At 41.5% G+C, this 26,866-nt stretch overlaps 1 protein-coding gene across 4 annotated transcripts in view; it reads right to left on the bottom strand.

Annotated features, from left to right (window-relative positions):
- The window catches only part of ELAPOR2 (endosome-lysosome associated apoptosis and autophagy regulator family member 2), a 175,768-nt gene that overhangs the window by 34,845 nt on the left and 114,057 nt on the right, over positions 1-26,866 (bottom strand). For 3 of the 4 annotated variants that reach the window (XM_056573385.1, XM_056573384.1, XM_056573386.1), the window contains 8 exons: positions 17,249-17,444; positions 16,080-16,227; positions 14,027-14,113; positions 10,912-11,017; positions 8,566-8,718; positions 8,235-8,323; positions 5,953-6,133; positions 3,868-3,996 (listed from right to left, as the gene is read on the bottom strand). In XM_056573385.1, coding sequence (XP_056429360.1) covers positions 3,868-3,996; positions 5,953-6,133; positions 8,235-8,323; positions 8,566-8,718; positions 10,912-11,017; positions 14,027-14,113; positions 16,080-16,227; positions 17,249-17,444 — 1,089 coding nt within the window. Of the gene's footprint in view, positions 1-3,867; positions 3,997-5,952; positions 6,134-8,234; positions 8,324-8,565; positions 8,719-10,911; positions 11,018-14,026; positions 14,114-14,205; positions 14,336-16,079; positions 16,228-17,248; positions 17,445-26,866 lie in introns of those variants that run through there. The other variant, XM_056573387.1, reaches the window with a different exon arrangement.

Here is a 26,866-nt window from a genome sequence, read left to right as displayed (position 1 = left end):
CGCAGAGGCGATCCCGGGGGCTCCCCAGCAGCGGGGAACTGACATCTTATCCCCTATCCTTTGGATAGGGGATAAGATGTCTAGGGGCGGAGTACCCCTTTAAAGACATTTCTGCATCTTTTTAATACAACTGCATAAGGCGTGTAAATTTCCAGGCATATTCTACAGAAACATAGCCTTTTTAGTTTCAGGAATCAGATGTAAACATACCTCTAATCAGCATTTTCCAATCAGTGTGCCTCCAGCTGTTGCAAAACTACAACTCTCAGCATGGCCTGACAGCCACTGGAGTTTTAGTTTTGCAACAGCTGGAGGCACGCCTTTTGGGAAACACTGGTTAGAGGTATGTTTACATTTGGCAGATTTGTTTCCGAGATTCCTAATCATACGCAGATGTGTTGTAGGCTAGTGTGTGTCTGCAACTAACCTCTCATATGAATGTCTAAATGGTAACAATCTTTCTATATCCCTTTGACATACTGTAGTTGCATAGCCTTCATGGACATGTTTTCACACTATTAGTAAAATATGAGATTATCTGAACAAATGGATCTTTAATATACTAATAGCACAACATGTAACTGATTTGGAATGACTGCTTTATAGATACAGGGATTTTCAATACCAATTTTTTAGTACTGGAGATGTTGGAGATTTAGAAGTTTAAGCAGTGCTAAGGTTGGACCCCTCACTGTTACCAAGCATGAAGGAAACCTGTATCCGGAAAAATTACTTCTAAGTGGCTTTGAACATTGCCGAGTGTAGACCTAAATTCACTCTCCAAAATAATTACTGTGATAATTTATGTATGGACAATAACCCACATTGCGCCGAATAACAATTTCCCCTTTTTTTTTGCATGTGCTATAATCCAGCAATAGCTAGACCAATATTATGTAACCCAGGGGTCAAGTCCTGGGAAAAAAAAGTGTGGGAACTCACGCTAGATTTCCACTTAAAGGGGTACTAGACATCTTATACCCTATGCGCTGCTGGGGACCCCCACGTTCTCCCTGCTGCTCCCGGTGTTCGTTTAGAGTGTTTGTTACAGCAACAGAGGCTCATGACTCATGGTCACGGCCCCTCAATGCAAGTCTATGGGAGGGGGCGTGACAGCCGTCATGCCCCCTCCCATAGACTTGCATTGAGGGGGCATTACTGTGACATCACAAGCCTCTACCCTGCATCACCAGTCATCCGTCAGGAAGCGAAGTTCACCGGATGTCTGGGGTGCCGCAGCCGAGACCTCCGCGATCAGATATCTTATCCCCTATCATTTGGATAGGGGATAACATGTCTAAGGGCAGAGTAACCCTTTAAGGGCTAGTTCTGCAGGACTCCTGCTAATGGGAACTGCGTTCCTGCTGTGGAAAAAGTGCAGGAACTCCATTCCCATAAGTTCCTGCAGGACTTGAGCCCTGATGTGACCTTAAGAATAAGGATTTAACCTCTTAAGGACTCAGGGCGTACCTGTACGCCCTGAGCCCGGTCCCGGTGTGAAAAACGGGGTCACGCCATGACCCCACATCACACCGGGTCGGTCCCGGCTGCTAACGATAGCCGGGACCCTGGGCTAACAGCATGCGGCACTGTTAACCCTTCAGACTCGGCGATCAAAGTTGACCACCACATCTGAAAACTAAAGTAAACGCTTCCCGGCAGCTCAGTCAGGTGGATCGGGACATCGCGATAAAAATCTAGACGTTACGATCAGCTAGGTCGCAAGCGGAGGTCTCCTTATCTGTCTCCGCCGTGTCCGATCGGGGTTTGATTGCTCCAAGCCTGAGCTACAGGCTTGAGCAATCGAGCCCCTATCTCACTGATACGTGCAAAGCTATGGCTTTGCAGGGATCAGCATAAGAGATCAGTGTGTGCAGTGTTATAGGTCCCTATGGGAGCTATAGCACTGCAAAAAAAAAGTGAAAAAAAAAGTTAACAAAGGTCATTTAACCCCTTCTCTAATAAAAGTTTGAATCACCCCCCCTTTTCCCATAAAAAAAAAAAACTGTGTAAATAAAAATAGAAAATGACATATGTGGTATTGCCGCGTGCGTAAATGTCCGAACTATAAAATTATATCATTAATTAAACCGCATGTTCAATGGCGTACACGCAAAAATTCCAAAGTCCAAAATAGCATATTTTTGGTCACTTTTTATATCATAAAAAAACGAATAAAAAGCGATCAAAAAGTCCGATCAACACAAAAATGCTACCGATAAAAACTTCAGAACACGGCGCAAAAAATGAGCCCTCATGTTGGCCCGTACACGGAAAAATAAAAAAGTTAGAAGGGTCAGAAGATGACAATTTTAAACATATACATTTTCCTGCATGTAGTTATGATTTTTTTCAGAAGTACAACAAAATCAAACCTATATAATTCGGGTATAATTTTAACCGTATGGACCTACAGAATAAAGATAAGGTGTCATTTTGAACGAAAAATGCACTGTGTAGAAACGGGAGCCCCCAAAAGTTACAAAACGAAATTTTGTCTTCAATTTTGTCGCACAATCATTTTTTTTCCGTTTCACCATGGATTTTTTGGTAAAATGACTAATGTCACTGCAAAGTAGAAATGGTGGCGCAAAAAATAAGCCATGATATGGAATTTTAGGTGCAAAATTGAAAGCGTTATGATTTTTAGATGGTGATGAGGAAAAAATGAAAATGCAAAAATGGAAAAACGCTGAGTCCTTAAAGGGGTATTCCGCCCCTAGACATCCAAAGGATAGGGGATAAGATGTCAGATCGCCGCGGTGCCGCTCCTGGGGAGCCCCGGGATCCCAGCTGTGGCACTGCGCTATCATTACAGCACAGAGCGAGTTCGCTCTGTGCGTAATGACGGACGATACAGGGGACGGAGCCGCGCGACGTCATGGCTCCGCCCCTCGTGACATCACGGCCCGTCCCCTTAATGCAAGTCTATGGCAGGAGGCGTGACGACCGCCGCGCCCCCTCCCATAGACTTGTATTGAAAGGGGTGGGCCGTGACGTCACGAGGGGCGGAGCCGTGACGTAAAGATGCTCCGGCCCCTGTATTGCCCGTCATTACGTGCAGAGCGAACTCGCTCTGTGCTGTAATGATAGCGCAGTGCCGCAGCGGGGATCCCGGGGCTCCCCAGCAGCGGGACCGCGGCGATCTGACATCTTATCCCCTATCCTTTGGATAGGGGATAAGATGTCTAGGGGCGGAGTACCCCTTTAAGGGGTTAAATTATCAACTAGGTCCAGCAACCTTTTCCAGATTTTTTATAGGATTTTTCTAAAAAGGTTTCAGGCATCACACAGAATAGGGGAAATACACTACTACTGTGCAAGCATCCAAATCACCTCTGTGTTGAATCCGCACTGGCTCATTGCATAACAAGTAGTGGAAAGAAGCAAAATTGATCCAACACTATATTAACACTTTCATATTTATTTGGATTCTAACATGCTGGTGAATTGCACTTCTTTAAAGGAATCCTAATAAAGATTAAAGTTTAAATAGAGTTATGGTTTAAGTTCCTCTTCTTTCCACTAGAGGCACAACTATTCCAAAACAGCACAACCATATATTATAACAGAATCTATGGCTCTCCACATCTCTTTTTAAGAAGGAAAGCATAGTATAATAACCAATCTACTTTTACAATATATAAAGCTTCCATTTCAATTACTAAAAAGTGCTGTTTTCATTCAGCATGACATAAACTAATCTGTCCAGCAGGGGGAGATATTCTATTAGAATCAAGTTCAGGGTTTAGGGCTATAATCTGTTCTTTAAAGGTAATGAACAAGAGGAGTGTCTAGATTTTACACTGATATTTTAACAATCCCTCATTTATAAGTAACAAGTGTCAGACGCCTGCAGTGACTCACCATTCATTCCGTCACATTTTGAGTTTCCTACATTAAAGCAAGATGTCTTCATGTTAGCAGGAAGAATATTCCACCACTTATACTCGAATCCAAGTACGGGCTCGGTTCCAGCAGCACACAGTTTACACTCTGTAAAAGAAACAAACCAAAAAATAAATAAAAAAAACATGACGTCTTGTTAAAATGCCAGCAATAAAGAATGACTAAGCCTAACATGGGTGGTACTGTCTAGGTCAGAGACTACGTTCATATTGTGAAATCGCTACTGAATAGAATTATACTTTTCTTTTCTTTTTTTTTTTTTTTTACAAATCTGTATAAAGCTATTTAAAGGGTACCTCTCATCAAATAAACTTTTGATATATTTTAGATTAATGAATGTTGAATAACTTTCCAATAGCATGTTAATGAAAAATATGCTTCTTTCTATTGTATTTCTCCCGATCAGTCCTGTCAGCAAGCATTTCTGACTCATGCTGGAGTCCTAAACACTCAGAGCTGCCAGCCTGCGTTGTTCACAGCCAAACAGGCTGTGAACAAAGCAGACTGGCAGCTCTGAGTGTTCTCCTTTGTGAACAAAGCAGACTGGCAGCTCGTAGTGTTTAGGACTCCAGCATGAGTCTGAAATGCTTGCTGCCAGGACTGGTAGGGAGACCCCTAGTGGTCATTTCTTCAAAGTGGAAAATTAAATAGAAAGAAGCATATTTTTTAATAACATGCAATTGTAAAGTTATTCTGCATACATAAATCTATAATATATCAAAAGTTTTTTTGATGAGAGGTACCCTTTAATAAATATTACCCTAAAATCACAAACCATTATTGGGATTTAATAAGACTGGGTTTACACAGCGTTATTGTATTTGTCAATGGTCCAACAGATCACCCTATTGAGTCCAGCAAAATCATTTCCTGTAAGTGCACGAAATGGACTGAACATGGGATGGGATGCTGACATTTACCACGGATGAATAGCAAAAATGCATAAGCCCCAGCAATATATATATAAATAATATTTAATTATTATTATAATTAATTTTTTTTTTTTTTTTGAAACATGCTATATTATTCAAAAACACAGGTTTTAACATTTTTATTTTTTACATTTTACAGTTTTGGTATTTAGCTGTTTTTCCTAATTGAGGTCAATAGCCATACAGTGGTAGTATACAGAAGACTAGAGTAACAATGTACCGTATATACTCGAGTATAAGCTGTCCAGAATTTAAGCAGAGGCCGCTAATTTCACCCCAAAATCCCAGGAAAAGTTATTAACTCGACTATAAGCCTAGGGTGGGAAATATATCATCCCCCCCATGTCATCATCCCCCCCTGGGAGTTGTGGTTTGCATGCTGGGAGTTGTAGTTTTGAAACATCTGGATGTCCGCAGGTTGAAGACCACTGCCGGGCCTTCGTCATCATCCAGACCCCCCTTTTGTTTACTACTCGCCTCCCCAATTTCTCGGTGGGAAGGGTGAGCTGGTCCGGGCCGTCCATATTCGACCACCTATGCTGCAGGGACCGTCCGGTGGGGAGGGTTAGTCGTTCCGGGCTGTCCATCTTCACCGGGAGGCCCTCTTCTCCGCTCCGGGCTGGCTCCGGACTAGTGACGTTGCCTTGACGATGATGCGCAGTGACGTCCCTGCGCATGAACGTCCCTGCGTGTCGTCGCCAAGGCAATGTCACTAGTCCAGGGCCGGCCCGGAGCGGAGAAGAGGACCTCCCGGTGAAGATGGACAGCCCGGAACGACTAAACCTCCCCAACGGACGGTCCCTACAGCATAGGTGGTCGAATATGGACGGCCCGGACCAGCTCACCCTTTCTTCCCACCGGACAGCTGATGGCTGTTGAAGACCAATGAAGGGGATTGACAGGCGGAGATGGACGGCCGGGACCATCCCCTCACAGCTAAAGCCAGAAATGTTTTTTTTGTTCACTCGAGTATAAGCCGAGGGGGGCGTTTTCAGCACGAAAAATCGTGCTGAAAAACTTGGCTTATACTCGAGTATATACGGTTATAAAGTAGAGCCATGGTAATAGCTATAAAGCAATGTATTTCTCCATACATACACAGACATCTCACCTTGTATACCATCGGAAAAAGTCCCAAAGGGACAGGGAGAACACATAGATGTCCCATTGCTATAAAAGCCTGGGTTGCAGGGGGGGCAGTCCTCCTTATTCCCAGAAGCTGGAAGCTTGATAGCATCAGAAAGATCTTCTCTGCATATCTTTGGCTCAATCCATTTATACATGATCTGAGTCTGAACAAACATGTCAAACAAAACAACGTTTTATTTTCAGCACTGCTGTACCACTAGAGACATTCAAGCACCCTCAAGCAGCCCCGTACCTACGTAAATGCTATTTTATTATTGCTACAAGTTTCATACCTGTGTACTACAAAGTGCTGACCTATCTTTCTACACTAAATTCATAAAAGTCATCCTGTCACTAGGCATTGTGTCTTTAGATACCCTGAAAGTACCCTCAGAAATAGCCGGAGTATCCCACACCACCACCATCACATGCCATCACATGCCAACTGGTACTGCAGCAGTGTCAAATAATGTTAATTAGAGATCCTATGACTTCTATAAAAGTAAATATTTTTTTTCTGATCAACTTTTTTTAGCCTAACTTGCCTTTTTTTTCTTATCCCTTCTATCAGTCAATCAGGGTTTTACGTTACTAAACCAGACAATCACTATTTACAATTGTCAGATACATTGCTATAGTGTTTACAACATTTCTCTGATGTGTTGTACTTTTCCTTTGATATTGTATTGAACATTTTTATTACAATAGAATTCCACAAATATAACAAAATTTACTTTTACTTTGCATTACTATGATTTAAAAAAAACATACCGACATGGCCGTAAATGTTGGCACCCCTGAAATTTTTCTAGAAAATGAAGTATTTCTCACAGAAAAGAATTGCAGTAACACATATTTTGCTTTACACATGTTTACTCCCTTTGTGTGTATTGGAACTAAACCAAAAAAGGGAGGAAAAAAAGCAAATTGGACATAATGTCACACCAAACTCCAAAAATGGGCTGGACAAAATTATTGGCACTTTTTCAAAATTGTGGAAAAATAAGATTGTTTCAAGCATGTGATGCTCCTTTAAACTCACCTGGGGCAAGTAACAGGTGTGGGCTATATAAAAAGCACACCTGAAAGCAGATAAAAAGGAGAGAAGTTCACTTAGTCTTTGCATTGTGTGTCTGTGTGTGCCACACTAAGCATGGACAACAGAAAGAGAAGAGAACTGTCTGAGGACTTGAGAACCATCAACAATCTCAATGTTACAAGTCCATCTCCAGATTCAATGTTGTTTCAATGCTGTTCAATGATGTTTCGGGGTTGTTTTGCTGCCTCTGGCACTGGGTGCCTTGAATGTGTGCAAGGAATCATGATATCTGAGGATTACCAATGGATTTTGGGTCGCACTGTACAGCTCAGTGTCAGAAAGCTGGGTTTGCTTCCGAGATTCTGGGTTTTCCAGCAGGACAATGACCCCAAACATACATTAAAAAAGCACCCAGAAATGGATGGCAAAAAAGCGCTGGAGAGTTCTAAAGTGGCAGCAATGAGTCCAGATCTAAATCCCATTGAAGACCTGTGGAGAGATCTTACAATTGCTGTTGGGAAAAGGCACCTTCCAATAAGAGAGACCTGGAGCAGTTTGCAAAGGAAGAGTGGTCCAACATTCCGGCTGAGAGGTGTAAGAAGCTTATTGATGGTTATAGGAAGCGACTGATTTCAGTTATTTTTTCCAAAGGGTGTGCAACCAAATATTAAGTTAAGGGTGCCAATAATTTTGTCCAGACCATTTTTGGTGTTTGGTGTGACATTATGTCCAATTTGCTTTTTTCCCTCCCTTTTTTGGTTTAATTCCAATACACACAAAGGGAATAAACATGTGCATAGCAAAACATGTGTTACTGCAATCGTTTTCTGTGAGAAATACTTAAATTTCTTGAAAAATGTCAGGGGTGCCAACATTTACAGCCATGACTGTATAATGGAGCCTATATACTGTGATGACTCGTATCGAGTGGTGAGCCGAGAAGTAAAGATCACAGCCGCACTTCTCTTTGCTATATCTATAGATAAGTAGGAATAGCAGACCCCGATCAAAACTCCTGACGTGTCTACGTGACATGTCAATTTTTTTGCTACATGTTCATAAGATTGTGTTTTTCATTTTTTGGAGGCCTTCTTAAAAATTAGAGAAGCCATTTGATGTGTTACTATGGGTACCTGCACCACTCTTCCTCTGCACAGGTTTTGATAAATCCCCCCCATTGACCTTCCTAATGATGCATTATAAAGATTAGTGTAGATATAGATTACCTTTCCATCATTGTCACAAGGAGTATGTATTTGAAACATATCTTTAGCTGAGCATGGAGGAAGATCTAAACACTTGCTGGCTCCGTCATCTGACAAGATGTAAGATTTCCATTAATGACAAAATGGTGACTTGATATAAATGTTAATAAAATAAAATTATTTAAAATGCAATTCTGCTCTACTGCTAGTTGTATAAGTCCAATAAACCCAAACTTTTATCCATAGACACAGGGGTATAGTGACACATACTATCAATTGGCAGCAACCCCAGGAGATACATAACTTTGGTAAACGATGATAAATGTTTGTTAATGCCATCATTTTAGGATACCTGAGTATTGGGTGTCCTGATCACATTTACTGCATTCTGTGACTCCTTTGTCAGAATAGGAGTTCCTGGGACAGATCTTGCAAAAAGAGGAACCTGGTGTATCACTGTATGTACCGGGTTTACAAGGAAAGCACTCAGATGTGTATGCCACTCCTGTAATAAGACAAAAATACACATGGTAAAACATTACTGCAAATCAATGCTTTTGAAAGTCAATAGCCACTGACAACTAAAGACTGACAGAAAACAAGCTCACCAGAAATGGTTGGTCTATCGGTACAGAAATGTAAAAATATTCTGTACTGGCAACTCTTTTGTAAGATCCATTTGGTGTAAAACCTAATTTTAGCAAAGGCAATCTACATGTGTGTATGCGTGACACCTTGGAAATAGCAGAATGGAGCACAGAAATATAAAGCTCCGATATAGCATGGCATCTTCCATCTTTTCCTATGGGCAGACATATTTCTCTCTTGGATAGAAGAGTGAAGAAATGGTACAGATTTAGAACACTATGTGGGAAATTTATCATTGGTTTAACCATGTTTGTTTGGTGGTAATTGTCACAAATTTTTGCACAATGGGGAAAGAAATTGCTAAATTTTTGTTCAAATAATTTAGATTAGAAAATAACTTGAATGTAGTGCGGCATGGTTTTTGCAGTGGCCAGAGATTTATCACCTGCAACTTTTTTGTGCAATAGATACTTGTCTATATCTATGCGACTTCGCTATTTATGAAGAGCATGGCCCTCTTTGATACATTTGGGGGAAGTACACCTGATGTATGCCCAGGAAAACAGGGGTCAAAAGAACTTCATTCACCCAAACAATAATAAATTCCCTCCTATGTACCTTAAGGGGAGGGTCACACATAACGGATCCACAGCGTATTTTATGCTGCAGATCCGCTGGTGACCTGACCCATTTTGTAAGTCCTGCTGTTGCCACCCCCGTTCCCCTGCTCCGCTCCGCCCCTGGTTTGTTCACAGTGGCAATCCACTGCTACGAGCAGCCACACAGGGGGCCTGCGAGTCGGCGAGTGCACTCTGACATTGCGGAGCAGCTGCGATGTCTGAGTACACTCCACATTACTTTGTAATGACAAGTACACTGCACATGGCCATAACTCAGACATCGTGGAGCAGCCGCGATGTCTGGGTACACTGCAACGCGATGACAGAGTGCACTCGCCAACTCGCAGGTCCCTTGTGTGGCTGCTCATAGCGGCGGATTGCCGCTGCGTACAGGCCAGGGGCAGAGCGAGGCGGGGGAACGGGGTGGCAACCGCTGGAGGCACAAAATGGGTCGGGTCACCGGCGGATCTGCAGCGTAAAATACGCTGCGGATCCATTACGTGTTGACCCCACCCTAAAGGGGCATTCAGAAGCAATATTTCTATATTTAAAACTGGTCAGGGTGTGTGTGTGGGGAGGGGGGGGGGGCTGGGGGAGGGCTGGGGGAGGGACATGTTGGGATGGAAATTAGGAAGCCCTGACAGTGGGGACCAGCACAGGAAGAGGTGACAGGTAAATAAAGTTGTTTTTTTCCCTCAACTTGAGCAGTTTTAAATGGAAATATAATTCTGCAGCATGTCTCTTAAATGCATTTGGGTCTAGACTCAGACAGGACTTTTAAAAGCAGAGAAGGAGGTTGGCTTAGCTAATAAACTGAGAGAGACAACCAATCCCTTCACAGATGTAACATGTCATGTGTCGAAGAAGCTCCCTGCCATGTGACTCAGTGATAAACAGTTTTGGCTCTACTTTTAGGCTGGATTCACACATTGTAAAATCGAAAAGAAAAAAAAAATGCAGTAAAAAAGGTATAAAAAATAGCTGCCATGTTTTTTTTTTTTTTTACCTCAAAATAGCTTCATTAAAGTCTATGGAAAAGTCTTCAAACATTGGGCAAGATTGTATTTACCTGAAACCAAAAACCTGTGATTGGTTGCTATAGGCAAAACCAGACAGCCCTGGTTTCAGGCAGATAAATCTGGTTAATTTTTTTTAAACCAATGTTTGCACAGATGGCCACTTCTCTATAGACTTTAATGAAAAACATTATTAGATTAACAAAACTGCAGTTCTATACCTATTTTACTGTGGTTGTTTTGATTTTACAATGTGTAAACCCAGCCTTAGGATACGTTCACACATACAGGATCCCTCCCAGATTTGATGCGCAGGATTTGTAACTGCAGATTAGAAGCTGTGCTCAGTCATTTAGTTTACAATTAAATCTGCAGCAGAAATTCCTGCGTATCAAATCTGCGTACGTGTGAACGTATCCTTAAACTGCCATATTCCGTCAAGAAAGTTTACAAGATTACTGGAATGTAGTTTACCTTCTATAGTTATGTTCTTTATGAGGACAGGCTTCACAACCTTTGATCCCAGGAGAATTCCAGTAGTTCTCCAATATAAAATGTTGGTTCCAGATTTTAATGCCACCTGCAATTGTAAAACAAGAATTATAATGAAGTAATTTTCCATTATTTTTTATTTTCATTTTGACCATTATAAAACAAGTACAATTGATGTATGTATAAATGGGTGGGGGGGGGGGGGAGAGCAGAAAATGCAGCAAAAACTGCAAAAAATACAAAGTAGAAGTTATTTTCTGATTGGGCAAAGTTCAGTTAAATAGTTCTTAATTTTTTTCTAACTTTTTATTTTACTATCTAGATTATAAGAATGCTGAAATCTTGCAGTTTCCATTCTGGCCACTAGGCCTAATTATAAACTGACACTTCTTTTTCTGTAGAGATCACTTCCCAGCTCTGTCTTTCTTATAATTACAGTAAGGATTCTAGTGAAAGGTGACACAAGAATATAGATAACACCATTCACAACAGATGATGGTCAGACCTCACCTTTTCCTCCATCCCTCACCTGTGAAATGACCTCTGCTCAGGTAACAGTGCATGCATAGAAATCTATCCCATACAGGTAAATAGGGTCTAGTCTACAGAATACTGTCCATGGGGCTTGATCTAAAGAATACCTCTTCATGTTGTTAAAAACAGACAAGATGGATTTCCCCACAATAATGTACAAAAAATAAAATAAAAACATTTCGCCAGAACCCGGATATTTCTGGCCTAACTACCTCAGCGTGCCATTACAAATGCGGACGATCTACTCCTTTTCCTATCCTCTCCCTTTACCTCTGTCCCGTCATTGATGTTCACCATAAGATGCTTCTCTGACTTCAGTAATTACAAACTGAACCCTACCAAATGTGAGGCCCTTAATATCTCCCTTCCCTCCCAAGTGGCAAGCCATCTACTGACTGTCTTTCCCTTTAAATGGCAATCCGGTTCGCTTAAATATTTAGGTGTTGAAGTCCCAGCCGATCTCCCCAATACATACTGCCTTAATTTTCTGCCTCTTCTGAGTGCTCCACGCTCTGACTTATCCAGATGGGAGCGCAAAGACTTCTCTTGGCTGGGCAGGATTAACATATTAAAAATGAATGTCCTCCCATGACTCTTATATTTATTCTCCTGCATCCCACTTATTATGCCTAGATCCTTCTTCCATGAATTGTCGGCGCTCCAGTCTGAATTTGTCTGGGCCCATGGCCGTTGAAAGATTACGCGCCATGTGTTAATCAGGAATAAGAAGGCTGGGGGTCTGGCTCTCCCTGATTTCCTATCCTACTATGCCACTGCTGTCCTCAATCGGGTTTTGGACTGCTTTAATGGTAGACTGACTAAACAATGGGTCGCTCTAGAAGGCCACCTAGCTGATCTAGACCCCAGATCTGTCCTCTGGCTTCCTCACCTCCAGAAATCTCGCACACTTATGTAATCTCTGCCTCCAGTACTGCACTCTATTGCTGGATCCCACTGCTCCTACCTATCACGTTTGTCCCTCTCTTTCCCAGATGGCCCTCTCACACCCCTCTTCCGTAACCCCTCTTTTCTGCCAGCTCCCTCCTCCTGCTCATTTCTATCCTTCTCCCGAGAGGAGGGACCAACCCTCTCTATTCTTCTGATGCCAATAGATCTCAGACCTTTGCCGGATTTGCTGCCCCTAGCCCTCCTCACACCAACCCAAACCTTCCAATATACACAGTTGCGCCATTTCTATCTCTCTACCAGACACTCATTGAGACTTCATTGCCCTCTCACTACCTTTGAGACCATGTGTTCTACAATTCCTTCGACCACTAGTTCCATCAGCGGCCTTTATGCTTTGAGTCTGAACTCATCTAACCCTGACCCTTTGCCGTTTCGCAAAGGCTGGGAGAAGGAGCTGGGTCACGAAATCTCTGATGACAACTAGTCGAAGGCATTCTCTCAATGTCATAAAATCTCCACTTCCTGTAAGGCTCAGGAAACCAATTATAAAATATTATCCAGGTGGTATAGAGTCCCTGCTTTTCTATCCAAAATTTACCTGGGCACCTCCGATTGCTGTTGGAGATGTGGAGAAGCGAGAGGCACCATGCTTAACACATGGTTGACCTGCTCTGCCCTTGCATCTTATTGGTCACAGGTGTTGAGGACCACCCGCCGCATTACTTTGGTGAACCTCCGAAACACCCTGGAGATCCTACTTCTCTCTATCGTGCCTCCAGCCTTGCCCAGGAACAAGAAACACCTGATCACTTTTCTACTATTGGCGGCCAGGGTCGTGATCCCCAGACATTGGAAATCACCAACTCCGCTGACGCTCTATTCCTGGCTACAAGAGGTCTCACAATTATGTCGTTTGGAAGAACTCCTCGCTGAATCTAAACAGCAAGCAGAGAAAAACTATGAACATCTCTATCTAGCTAATTAATGCCTACAGTTTTCACACCCTTGCCTCATAGATTTCATAGTCTTTCCCCACATTAACCTTACATCCTGCCCTAAACCTTCCAATTCGCCTCGGTGTCGTGGAGGCGTGGGATCTGTCGTATGCATGAGGTACATTTATCCGCCCTATATTTTCCTGTTCTCTGGCTTCTTCTCTTTCTCTCCCCTTATTTATTTTCTCCCTCCGGCTTTCTCCTGCCTAACTTCCTTACTCCTCATTCCTCTTTTCTGTTACATGGATAGGAGACACGTTTTACTGTTACCATATTTTAGCTCTAGATTCAGGACAGTGACAAGCTTTGTGTTTCGCCCTACCTCCCTCAGCAATCCCACTTCACCCATACATATCGACCTCCTCGTGAGGTGCTGAGGATATCTGTCACTGATTCTTGTGCTTTCTATTGTAAAGTTGTCAGTCAATATTGGTTTTGGAAGATCTCCTGCTTGTTACCGAGTACACTTAGTTGCTCTTGTGTTTGCTACTGCTTGTTTTGATTTTTACTTTTCTGTATGCCTTTTGAAAATGAATGAAATTTTCAAAAAATAAAAATAAATGACAACAGAACATAAAAAACAGATGAGAAAATATAAAATACAGGTGATTGTATTGTCTTTAATGTTACAGCACACTTGGATAATGAAAAGCTCATACCGAATGATGCATCCATTCACTGTTCTCAGAGAGTTTCACCCACTTATCTGATGCAGAACTTGTTTCTTGACACTGGTCATTTTGAATCTGTTAAAACAAAAGAAGACTTAAATCTAGAGAATTCTTTAAAGGGTCATTTTCACAGAAACAGTATTTAAAAAAAATGTCCTACAGCTGACCTGTTACTCTTCAAATCTGGTTATACAGCAAGATCATGAAGGTATATCCAACGGTTAAACATCAGGAAAAACATTTAAATATGCTATCATATATGATGCAGTCAGATCAAGCATATTGGGGGGATTTATCAAAACCTGTGCAGAGGAAAAGTTGCCCAGTTGCCCATAGCAACCAATCAGATCGCATCTTTCATTTTTAAAAAGGTCTGTGCAAAATTAAAGAAGCAATCTGATTGGTTGCTATGGGCAACTGGGCAACATTACCTCTGCACAGGTTTTGTTTGATAAATCTGCCCCATTTACCCTATATTTGAAGCCTGTTTCGAAATGTTTTTTAGGCTAGGTTTCCATACAGGCTTTTCCCTGGTTTTTTTTTGGAACACTGTCACAGCAGTTTTTGGGACAAAGTTAGAAGTGGATCCAGTAGGAAGAAGGAGGAAGATTTATCAAAACCTGTCCAGAGGAAAAGTTGCCCAGTTGCCCATAGTAACCGATCAGCTCGCTTCTTTCATTTTTAACAAGGCCTCTGCAAAATGAAAGAAGCAATCTGATTGGTTGCTATGGGCAACTCAGCAATTTTTCCTCTGTACAGTTTTTGATAAATCTCCCCCCAAGGTGTATAAAGTCCTTCCTTTATATGTCCTATTCCTTTTGAAAACATTTCTAGCTTTGGCTCAAAAACTGCAGTGTGTGTTTTCCAAAAAATGCCAGAAACAAACCTGGAAAACTAGCCTTTACTGAGATTTTCATGAAATTACCATGTGAAACGTCCCAAAAGGCATAGGCTCATAGATCAGTACAAGCTTGTGCTAAATTCCTATTATATTGTCAGTATGATGCCTCTGAATACCTTCAATTTTATACAAAGGTATTCTGTTTAATGCCATATGAATTCAGCAGAAAAGAAAAATAGTAGCCATGACATTTTCGATTGGAAGCTGTATTATAGATAATTTTTTATTTTTTTATTTTTAATATCTCCATAATAGGGCACAATAGGAGACAGAATATGGTGGAATACAAAGTGCGTACAGCTTCATACTTCAGAGAAACTGCATAAAACTCTGTGTGCCTCTGTAAAGTAATTCTCTGCATGCTTCTGCCAAGTGCATGAGGCCTAAATGTAAATCCGTCTGACATTTTGTCATCAAGAATAATCATATATTAAACCATTACACAGCATTGCCTCTACAAAATGAAAATTGGAAAAAAAAAGTACATATTTTTATCACTTTGCCACTTAGGGTGCTCTTAGACCGGCTTTTGATCAGGTTTTCTAGTTTTAAAGCCAAAACCAGGTGTGGATCATATTGAAAATGAAAGAATACAAAAAAAGACAGATACTACCTCTCTCTCTTGAATCTTCTCGAATTTTAGCTTACAAACTGCATCCAACAGCAACTGCAAGTGTAAGACCACCCTTAGGCTATGTTCACACATTGGAATGTCTGCACAGAAAATCTCCATGCAGACATTCTGCAATCTGAAGGCGCTGGCATAATATGCCAGTGCTAGGACCGCACAGGAATGCGTCGTCTCTTAGACGGCTATTCATTCCATGCGGTGTCCGCAGAAAGAACGAACAGGTTCATTCTTTCTGTGGACACGGAAAATGGAATTTAAGTGCTGGAAAAATCTGGCAGGGAAAATTCCCCGTTAGCACAGAAGAGCAGAATACTGTGGCAGAGCAGAATACTGTTAAATTCAACAGGACTCTGCTGCAGCAGACTTTCCGTGCTAAATTCCAAGGCGGAATCCGGCACGGAAATTCCGATATGTAAACATGGCCTTAGTAGTTTTGTTCCCCTGTAATATACTAAAACTGATCTAAAGGTAAATAAATATAAATCAATTATATTTAAAATGAATCTTACAAAGAATTCAAAAAAGATGTTATTGTCAAGGTATTGGTAATCGAAGGACACAGCTCCCGCTTTCTTCAGGTGCACGGCATAGATAAGGGATACAGTGCAGTCATCTCGATTTGATTCAATGTAGTTTCCTCGAGGAATCCAAGATGAGCTAATTAAATAAAATGTAAGAATAAGAAGTATTAGTAACTGATTGATCTTCTCAAAGAACTTCATGGGGGAATTTATGAAGCCAGTACGTCTTGCTTCAGGCTTAAAAAAACAGCACATTTTTGAGCAAACCGCATGGATTGCTCAACTCTATGCTGCGCCCAACAAGTTGGCTAGAGTGGTCATCAACTGGCAATACATGTACTTTGTGCTCACTACATAGCGCAAGCAAAATAAATGCATGGGTGTGGCATGAAGAGGTTGTAGATACAAACAGGGATTTGCAATGCAGATGCTGCATGGATGACATACAACATGGATTTGCATTACAGATCTGAATTTATAAAGCTCCATAGGTAACTATGGAGAGATGTCATCTCTTCCAGCATACAGCCCAGATAGAAAAAAATAGAACATGTTAAAGATTATGGCTTGATAAAATCACATTTGTCACAATTTAAGACCTAATGCACACAGACAATATAAAGATTTTAGTTATGAATGAGGTATAGTAGGTAATGGATGACAGGTACAGTGTCATGCGTTAGACCTGCCCTGATCTGCCTTTGTAGGCTTAGCCACCATTTAGTTGCCATGAGTGGATAAAACTTTAACTGTACTAGATGTTGTATTTAGCAAATATAAACAGGCTAATAAATAAAAGAAAAATGTCTGCAAAACCAAATTTTAGTTTTAAGTTTAATATTAGGGATTCTGCCACACCCATACAACTTATCTCAGGGCCTATTAACAGATCTGATCCATCAGCATCAAAGTCTGTCTTTCAGGCTTTACTTATTAGCCCTTTAATCTCTTCAGAAACATATTTAATATACAAATGAACAGCACAATACAAAGATGGGCAGGGAGTTGCGGAGGAAGGCATAAAACTCTATGTAACACTTCACTTGGAAAGGCCGTGTCCCAACCAATGTTTTCAATGATTTCTTTCTTTCCTGTAATAAATTTTTTTTAAATCTTTCACGCTGATAACATTTCCTAGGTTTACACAAAGCACATACTTATCGCAGCTATCAGGTCTGTTTCCAGAAAAGTCAGCACTGGTCTCCATAAATGTTGCCACATTGGAAAATCCTGATGGCATCTCATCCCATTCATCAAACTTGATCCCGGTTCCCAATGAGTATGTTCCTGCTGCACACTCTGTGCATGACTGCGTTTTAATATCCAAGAACTGCCCCGCTTCACAGGAAAATGCTGAAAAACATAACCGCACTGTGAACACACTGAAAGGAACGCCATACTTGGGAGACAAGTCAACGAAATAGCAATGACTGCAATGCAAAAAACAGAACAACCATAGACCATTCCTAAGCTTTTCTAATAAATCAGATCAGTTTTATGAGTCAGGTTCATCAGATTAACACAATTATTTAGAAATAGCTAATCCAGCTTGATATGACCCTGCATATATCTTTAAACTGTACCAAATGCTATCAGCATATAATCTCAGGGCAGCACTGACAAAGCAAAGTCTACTATCTTAATATGTTTCAGGGCATTCAGTATAAATGGCATTCCTCTAGACCAGAATTTCAGGTCATTCTTGCTGGACTGGTTAAACATAGTTTCCCACCTGGGGTTCTTTACATATGTATTGTATGGTGTAAGGCATTTTTATAGTATACAGTAGAATTAAACGTGTCTTAACTATAACCTTAATGCACCCATATGCATATGAAAGTGTTTCGCCGTGTATGTGAGTCACAGCATATGGGGGAGGAATAGATGTCAGGCAAACAGCTTTCCAAAGCTCTGTTCACATCAAATCAGGGGCTTCCATTTGGGGTAAATGTTGGGAGTATATGTATATCTCTGATGTGTGCCACTATATAGCCATACAGTGACATACTCCCTCCATTGTAGCAATGTTTAAAAGGTATACTATCCGAAGAACCCTTCCCATCTCTAAGGCGGGTTTGTTGACCTGGCAGAAAGCTGTGCACAAGTATCACATGTTTTTCCCTAGATTACCAGCTATTCTCATGTCTGTCCTGATGTCCGTACTTCCATATTTGGACCTGTCCGCATGGATTGCGGACGGTATCCCTTCAGGGTCGGAAATGTAGTCTGCAAACCACCTACTAGAATGTTGCTGTTCATGTTGGAAAACTGCCTTTTCAAGAAGCCTGGGAGTGACGTGGTATATCCCACCTTAAGGCTATCAGAATGGTTCTTTACTGTTGGTAATACATGCCACAAAGGCTTGGTCGTATCTACCCAAATACATCTGAGACATGCTGGGGTGTCAAGCATATTTCAAAAGGACACTCTTTTGGCCTCCAGTGGGAGCATATAACTACAGTTAGCATATGCACCTGGGCCTATTAGAGGGCTTGGAGTTAGAGCAAGTCTCTTCTGGTCTCTCAGGCCACACCCTTCTCAGGTGAATATTAATAACTAGCTAGTCTGTTAGTCTGTTCACTCCTAGTCTGTGTTCAGTTCTTGTGTACTAGCTCTTGTACATAATCCTTGTTTGTTTAATGCTGTGTATTCTGACCTTGGCTGTGACATTACTATTCTTTGCTTATTCATTTGGTACCTTTCCTGCTATCTTAGTTTGGACCTGGCTTGTTTGACCACTTTTTGTTTGTGTGTTTATCCTGTGTTTTGGTTTTTGTCTTGTACTTTGTCTGTAACCCTTTGCATCCTGACATGCTTCCCTGTTGTGTGTACTGTGTTGTTTATTGTCTTGGACTTTGTTACACCCCCTGCTTTTACTGCCGTCCAGTTGAGAACCTATCATTTAGGGCAAGAAAAATGGCTGTGGGTGAGCTTTGGACTATACATATCCCTACCCTACATGGCAAAACTTAATATATTTTTATTGCTTATTCCCCATCTGATACATTAGTCCCAATTAGGGTGCATTCACACCACATTTTTGCAATACAGTTCCCGAATACGTTTTCAAAGTGAAAACCATATGGAACCATAATAAAACCGTATGCATTGACTTAATTGAAAACCGTTTGCCAAACGATGCATCCGGTTGCATCCGTTTTGCGTCCTATACGGTTTTGTCTGTTTTTTTTCCGTACCCAAAACTGTAGCCTACCACCGTTTTTGGTCCGGGTGAAAAAACGTATTAAACTGTATGCATTTTTTTTTTAACATGGGAGTCAATGGGAACCATACAGAACTGTATGTGCGTACGGTTCCATCCAGTTTGCACCATGTGGTTTTTGACTTTGCACAATTTTTTTTCTTGGAATTTCAATCAAACAAGTGAAACTTTATTCATAATGGAGTGAAAAGTTAAAAACTTATTCGTTTTTTTTTTCTTAAAAAACAGATACAACCGGACATCATTTTTCAAACTGTATACTGGACAGTTTAGTCCAGTTTTGAGGAATTCGTTTTTTCAATTAAAACCTTATACGGGAACTGTATTGCAAAAATGTGGTGTGAATGCAGCCTTACAGCGAGAATACAGGCTCCTGACACTCACTGCTGAGCTGGTCTGGGTCTGCTAAGATCACAAAATAACCAGGACAGGAAGCAGTAAGCTATATGGCTTCCTGCTGAGGTGTTTAACAATTATTTATTCAGTTTGGTGTATATAGTGATGAGGAAGGCAGGGATAGTAATGCATCATTTTATGCGTTCTCTCTGAAGAGCCCTGCTGTCAGTGGTGTCCCTCCTCGTCCAGTGTTGGACTGAGAGGTCCTGCTCCTAGCTCTAGTCCCTGGAGTAGGAAGGAGACAGGAGCATTTGGGTGCCAGAAGGAGCTGAACAGGAGATGCAGTGGACCTGCGGGAAATTGGGGTAGCTAAGAATATATTTTTTTTCTACAGCCCAAGTAATTTTTTTATTTATTTTTGAGCTGCAGGAATATCTCTTTAAAGACAAATTATATCTGGATATCACCAGCGCTGGAATGGATTGAATGGAGTATATATCTCTAGCTGCAGCAAAACCAAATCAGCACATGTCCCCATATGTTGTGCAATAAGTGGAGATACAAAATATATATATTAGTGGTATGTGCTGCTGGAGAGGGTGTGTTGTTAATACAGAGAGAGAAAAGGGAAAAGCATACCTGTTTCTGTAGGACAGCGGGATGTTTCAGTACGGACACTTTACTAGGAAATAGGTGTGCAGAGTAGTGCTGGAGGTTAGACTGAAGGCTTGATTGAGCTGAATTAAACGTACAAGAAAGTGGATGGTTGTTAATGGATGGTCTATAATTCTTACTGTATATACTTATAGATGTACTGCTGGTGTGTTAGTCCTGTACCTTACGCAGCTCAGTAGCAATTGTGTGTGTTAACGCCGTCTGTGTGGCTGGTTGCTATGGGTGATGCCCGTTCAGATAAATAGATTATTGCCTACTGCGTGTGTTTCTAAAAAAAACAGCAAAGTTAGAGAGCTATAAGCAACAAAGTTGGAGGACCATAAGTGGTTTTTACAAGTGTGCTTAGCGATCTGTCAGCGATCCTGCACTGATAGTTAGTGGAGCTTTCGTGTCTCAAGTAGAGAAATGATACCTGAGTTCATGTGTAGCGTTAATAATCCATAGTTGTAGCACTGATTACTGGTTACTGATGGTATGGAGGGTCCTCAAACTCTGGCGCGGTGGTTCCGTCTCGGTGTCCGTGGAGTTTCTTGCTAAGCACACTTGTAAAAACCACTTATGGTCCTCCAACTTTGTTGCTTATAGCTCTCTAACTTTGCTGTTTTTTTAGAAACACGCGCAGTAGGCAACAATCTATTTATCTGAACGGGCATCACCCATAGAAACCAGCCACATGGACGGCATCAACACACACAATTGCTGCTGAGCTGCGTAAGGTACAGGACAACACACCAGCAGTACATATATCAGTATATATAGTAAGAATTATAGACCATCCATTAACAACCATTCACTTTCTTGTACGTTTAATTCAGCTCAATCAAGCCTTCAGTATAACCTCCAGAACTACTCTGCACACCTATTTCCTAGTAAAGTGTCAGTACTGAAACATCTCTCTGTCCTACAGAAACAGGTATGCTTTTCCCTTTTCTCTCTCTGTATTAACAACACACCCTCTCCAGCAGCGCATACCACTAATATATATATATTTTGTATCTCTTTAAAGACAGCTCAGGCAAGATGGCTGCCCAATAATTATATACAGAAAATGGAATAATACAAATATACCATCAGAAAATTATGGCAAATTATAATTTAAAGCAGACTAGATGGCTTATATCTTTTATCAGTGTTATCAGTGCTCCAAATCACCATTCACATCAACATTCTACCCTCATCTGCACCTCACACAACTTTCTCCCAGATTTCTCCCCCACAGTGGAATGCCCTACCTTGACATAACTAGCTCTCACCCACCACTAAGACCTATAAAAGCAACATGAAAACCCATCAGAACTGCCCACAACCTACAAAAACCCTGCTGCCATGGTACCTCCTTGAATGTCTGCTTCCTTACCGGCTCATAGATGACCAGCTGTCCCTTCCACCTACTGTTTCCCTCCCCTTGTAGAATGTAAGCCCTGGCAGGAAGAACTCTCTCTCCCTCTAATTCAGCCTGTTACTAAATTTTGCACTTACTTTACTTGCGTTTATGTTATTTAAAGGGGTTGTGCGCTGACCGAATTTTCGGAGCTCCACTCACAGCGTCCGGAAGTTCATTACTCCGAACGCTGTGTGTGGGCTTCCGTGTTCGCGGCCGCCGCCCCTCGCCCGCCCCCTCATGACGTCCGCCCCTCTACCAAAGTCTATGGGAAGGGGGCGTGACAGCGGTCGTGCCCCCTTCCCATAGACTTTCGTTGAGGGGGCGGGCGAGACCTCACGAGGGGCCTGGCGTGACGTCACGCCCGGCGGCTGCGAACACGGAAGCCCACACACAGCGTTCGGAGTAATGAACTTTCGGACGCTGTGAGCAGAGCTCCGAAAGTCAGGGCAGCGCACAACCCCTTTAATGCATTTTAACCCCACCCTTACAAAATGTAAGGGGTTTTCAAGGAATGGGAAAGAGAGGGAAATGGCAGACAATGTTCTAAGTGAATAAATTCATTTAATTGTAATTGTCTTATTAAGACAATCCATTTTTCCAAATAAAGTTGCAATGAACAGCTGTTATTGGCAGGGGAAGTTGCAACAAATTATATATTTTCCCTGTGAATGCATGAAAAAAAAGGATTGTATTACATGTCAAGTACACTAGGGCATGACCTGGTTTTGCTAGAAAGAGACATCCTCTTTGATAACAAACAGAGCAAATCTAAAAAAAAAAAAATTATGATTTTTATATTTCCTAATAGAGCATATGCAATGCGTAAGTGTCATAGAGAGAAAACCCCTCTCAAAGAAATAGATCAAAAGATCAGTTTTACTGTGTTTTTTCACACTTGCTCACTTTGGATTCTTAAAAGTATTACACACCGCAGACTGTAACTACCACAGACTGTAACTACACTGCTCAAAAAAATAAAGGGAAAGTCAATCACACTTCTGTGAAATCACACTGTCCACTCAGGAAGCAACACTGATTGACAATCAATTTCACATGCTGTTGTGCAAATGGAACAGGTGGAAATTATAGGCAATTAGAAAGACACCCCCCAATAAAGGAGTGGTTCGGCAGGTGGTGACCACAGACCACTTCTCAGTTCCTATGCTTCCTGGCTGATGTTTTGGTCACTTTTGAATGTTGGCAGTGCTTTCACTAGTGGTAGCATGAGACTGAGTCTACAACCCACACAAGTGGCTCAGGTAGTGCAGCTCATCCAGGATGGCACATCAATGTGAGCTGTGGCAAGAAGGTTTGCTGTGTCTGTCAGCGTAGTGTCCAGAGAATGGAGGCGCTACCAGGAGACAGGTCAGTACATCAGGAGACATGGTAGAGGCCGTAGGAGGGCAACAACACAGCAGCAGGACCGCACCCCGGCCTTTGTGCAAGGAGAAGCAGGAGGAGCACTGCCAGAGCCCTACAAAATTACCTCCAGCAGGCCACAAATGTGCATGTGTCCATTCAAAGGTCAGAAACAGACTCCATGAGGGTGATAAGAGGGCTCGATGTCCACAGGTGGGGGTTGTGCTTACAGCCCAACACCATACAGGTTGTTGGCATTTGCCAGAGAACACCAAGATTGGCAAATTCGCCACTGGCGCCCTGTGCTCTTCAAAGATGAAAGCAGGTTCACACTAAGCATATGTGACAGACGTGACAGAGTCTGGAGACACTGTGGAGAACGTTCTGCTTCCTGCAACATCCTCCAGCATGACTGGTTTGGCGGTGGGTCAGTAATGGTGTCGAGTGGCATTTCTTTGGGGGGCCGCACAGCCCTCCATGTGCTTGCCAGAGGTAGCCTGACTGCCATTAGGTACTGAGATGAGATCCTCAGACCCCTTGTGAGACCATATGCTGGTGCAGTTGGCCCTGGGTTCCTCCTAATGCAAAACAATGCTAGACCTCATGTGGCTGGAGTGTGTCAGCATTTCTTGCAAGAGGAAGGCACTGATGCTGTGGACTGGCCCACCCATTCCCCAGACCTGAATCCGATTGAGCACATCTGGGACATCATGTCTCGCTCTATCCACCAACGCCACGTTGCACCACAGACTGTCCAGGAGTTGGCGGATGCTTTAGCCCAGGTCTGGGAGGACATCCCTCAGGAACCATCTATCACCTCATCAGGAGCATGCCCAGTCGTTATAGGGAGGTCATACGGGCATGTGGAGGCCACACACACACTACTGAGCCTCATTTTGACTTGTTTTAAGGACATTACATCAAAGTTGGATCAGCCTGTAGTGTGGTTTTCCACTTTGATTTTGAGTGTGACTCCATATCCAGACCTCCATGGGTTGATAAATTTGATTTCCATTGATGATTTTTGTGTAATTTTGTTGTCAGCACATTCAACTGTGTAAAGACGAAAATATTTCATACGATTAGTTCATTCATTCAGATCTCGGATGTGTTATCTTAGTGTTCCCTTTATTTTTTGGAGCAGTGTATTTTTACACACTGATCAATTGATCTAGTATAAGTGACTATTTTTTTTAACAAATAAATATAAAACACTTATTTTTAGTTGTTGTTGTTATTAAACTGCTTGAATCAAAAATATTTACCAAATAGGTGAACACATGAAGCTGCTTTGTACCTGAAATCAATGACACAGAGCAGAATACTTCAGTTATTCCAGGTTTTTGACCTATACATGGAATTATATGTAAGCTGCATCTTATAACAATTTCATTCCAGGTGAGATACAAGCCGGATTCAGACCTGTGAATCTACGCTCATATCTAATTGTCTTTCAGTATCGTTAGGACTTCATGTAACATAAAGGTCAGCAATCTAAGTAATTACAGAAAATGTAATTAATTTATGGAGCCAGATTTGATTTCATGTGACAGCGAGGACACTGAAAAGATTGTTTTAATAAGTAAAGCTTGTCTGTGAGAATCACAATATTGAAAGCCTCCTGGAGATCTGTCTTGCTAACATAAAGTCTGTGCTCTACTTTAGATAGCCTGAATGTGGCTAAGGAAGGGGGGGAGGGGGTTGCTAGGCGTTGCTGTGACAACCGCAAAACGTTTAGTGCAAGGAAATGGTAACGGATCATTCATCACCATATAAACGGGATATCCACTCAAGAAAAGCAGTCGTTATGGGCATTTATTGTCTCTTTGAAATAGATTTATTATGTTAAATAGAATAAACTAATACAGTGACAAACACACATTTATACACTGAGCCTCATAGGAAATCTGGTGTTGCCCCTAAGCAACCAATGATAGCAATTTCAGGTGAAGTATCAGGTGTAGCGTAGCAAGGAGAGGAGTAAGAGGGAATAACACATGAATGCAGGGTCAGACTACATAGGGTTTATTATCTATAACTATGTAGACACTGTTTTTCAATGACAACTGTATGCAATAGGATAGTTTTGATGAAAACATTTTTAGATGCATTGAATTAATAACATGTGGTTCTGTAATAAGTTATATACTACAAACCACCCTGCTTAAAGCTGTTAACTATGATGACGGTGCATTGTCCTGTAAATAAAGAGGTTCATCAAATTCAACCTATATCCCTAATGAGTCCCTGCTGAGTTGATCCAGGGGAAGGCAAAAAACCCTCATACTAGAGGTAAAAATTCCTTCCCGACTCCAAATATGGCAGTCACAATAAATCCCTGGATCAACGTTTTGTCCCTATAAATCTAATATCCATAACCTGTAATGTTAAAAACTCTCATACAGAGTTCACCATGACCACCTCCTTTGGCAGAGAGTTCCACAGTCTCACTGCTCTTACAGTAAAGAACCCCCCCCCCCCCCCCCATCTGTGCTGCTGTAGAAACCTTCTTTCCTCTTAACGTGGAGGATGCCCCCTTGGTATAGATACAGTCCTGGGTATAAATAGATCATGGGAGAGATCTCTGTACTGTCCCCTGATATATTGATACATAGTTATTAGGTCGCCCCTAAGCCTTTTTCTAAACTAAATAACCCTAATTCTGATTATCTTTCTAGGTACTGTAGTCCTTCCATTCCCCGTATTACTCTGGTTCCCCGTCTTTGAACCCTCTCCAGCTCCACTATATCTTTCTTGTACACTGGTGCCCAGTACTGTACACAGTATTCTATGTGTGGTCTGACTAGTGATTTGTACAGCGGTATAATTATTTCCTTGTTGATGCACTCCATGATTTTTTTTGCCTTAGCAGCAGCTGCCCGACACTGGTCACTACAGCTAAATTTACTGTTAACTAAGACTCCCAAGTCCTTTTCCACATCAGTCGTCCCAAGTGTTCTCCCATTTTATACATAATCCCAGCCCGGATTCTTCCTCCCCATGTGCAGAACCTTACATTTATCAGTGTTGAACCTCATCTGCCACTTCCCAGCCCAAACCTCCAACCTATTCAGATCCATTTGCAACAGTGCACTGTCCTCTATTGTGTAAACCACATTACAGAGTTTAGTATCAGTATCAGTAGAGTCCTTGAATATTAGAAATCGGGGTCTGTCTATTATTTTAATTAACTCCTTTAGAACATGGGGGTGAACGCCATCTGAACCTGGTGATTTGTCTATTTAGATTTTTTGTAGGCGGCACTTTACTTTTTCCTGGGTTAGACAGGTGACCTGTATTGGGGAGTTTATCTTATCTCGCTGTATTGTACCTGGCATTTCATTTTCTTTTATGAATACAGTGGAGAAGAATGTGTTTAATATATTTTCTTTTTCCTGATCCCGGTCTATAAGTTCTTTCTTATTACTTTTTAAAGGGCCAACACTTTCATTTTTAACCTTTTTGCTATTTATATAGTTAAAGAAAATTTTGGGGTTAGTCTTACTCTCTTTGGCAACGTGTCTTTCTGCCTTTTGTGGCTTTTATCTGTTTTTTACATATTCTACATTTTTCTCTATAGCTTTTTAATGCTTCTTCACTGCTGTCCTGTTTTAGTAGCTTAAATGCTTTTTTTTTTTTTTTTTCATTTATTGCCCCCTTAAGATTTTTATTCATCCACATTAGTTTTTATCCTATTCCTGACTCTTTTATTCCCATAAGGTATATACCTCCTACAGTGAAAATTTAAAATATTTTTTAAAAGTCTCCCATTTAGTGTCATTATTCTTGTTTCTGAGG

The sequence above is a fragment of the Hyla sarda genome, chromosome 4 (assembly GCF_029499605.1).
Source record: "Hyla sarda isolate aHylSar1 chromosome 4, aHylSar1.hap1, whole genome shotgun sequence".
NCBI classification, from domain to species: Eukaryota; Metazoa; Chordata; class Amphibia; order Anura; family Hylidae; genus Hyla; species Hyla sarda.
The sequence above is the reverse complement of the archived record's forward strand: the minus strand, read 5'-3'. Positions and strand labels throughout refer to the sequence as shown.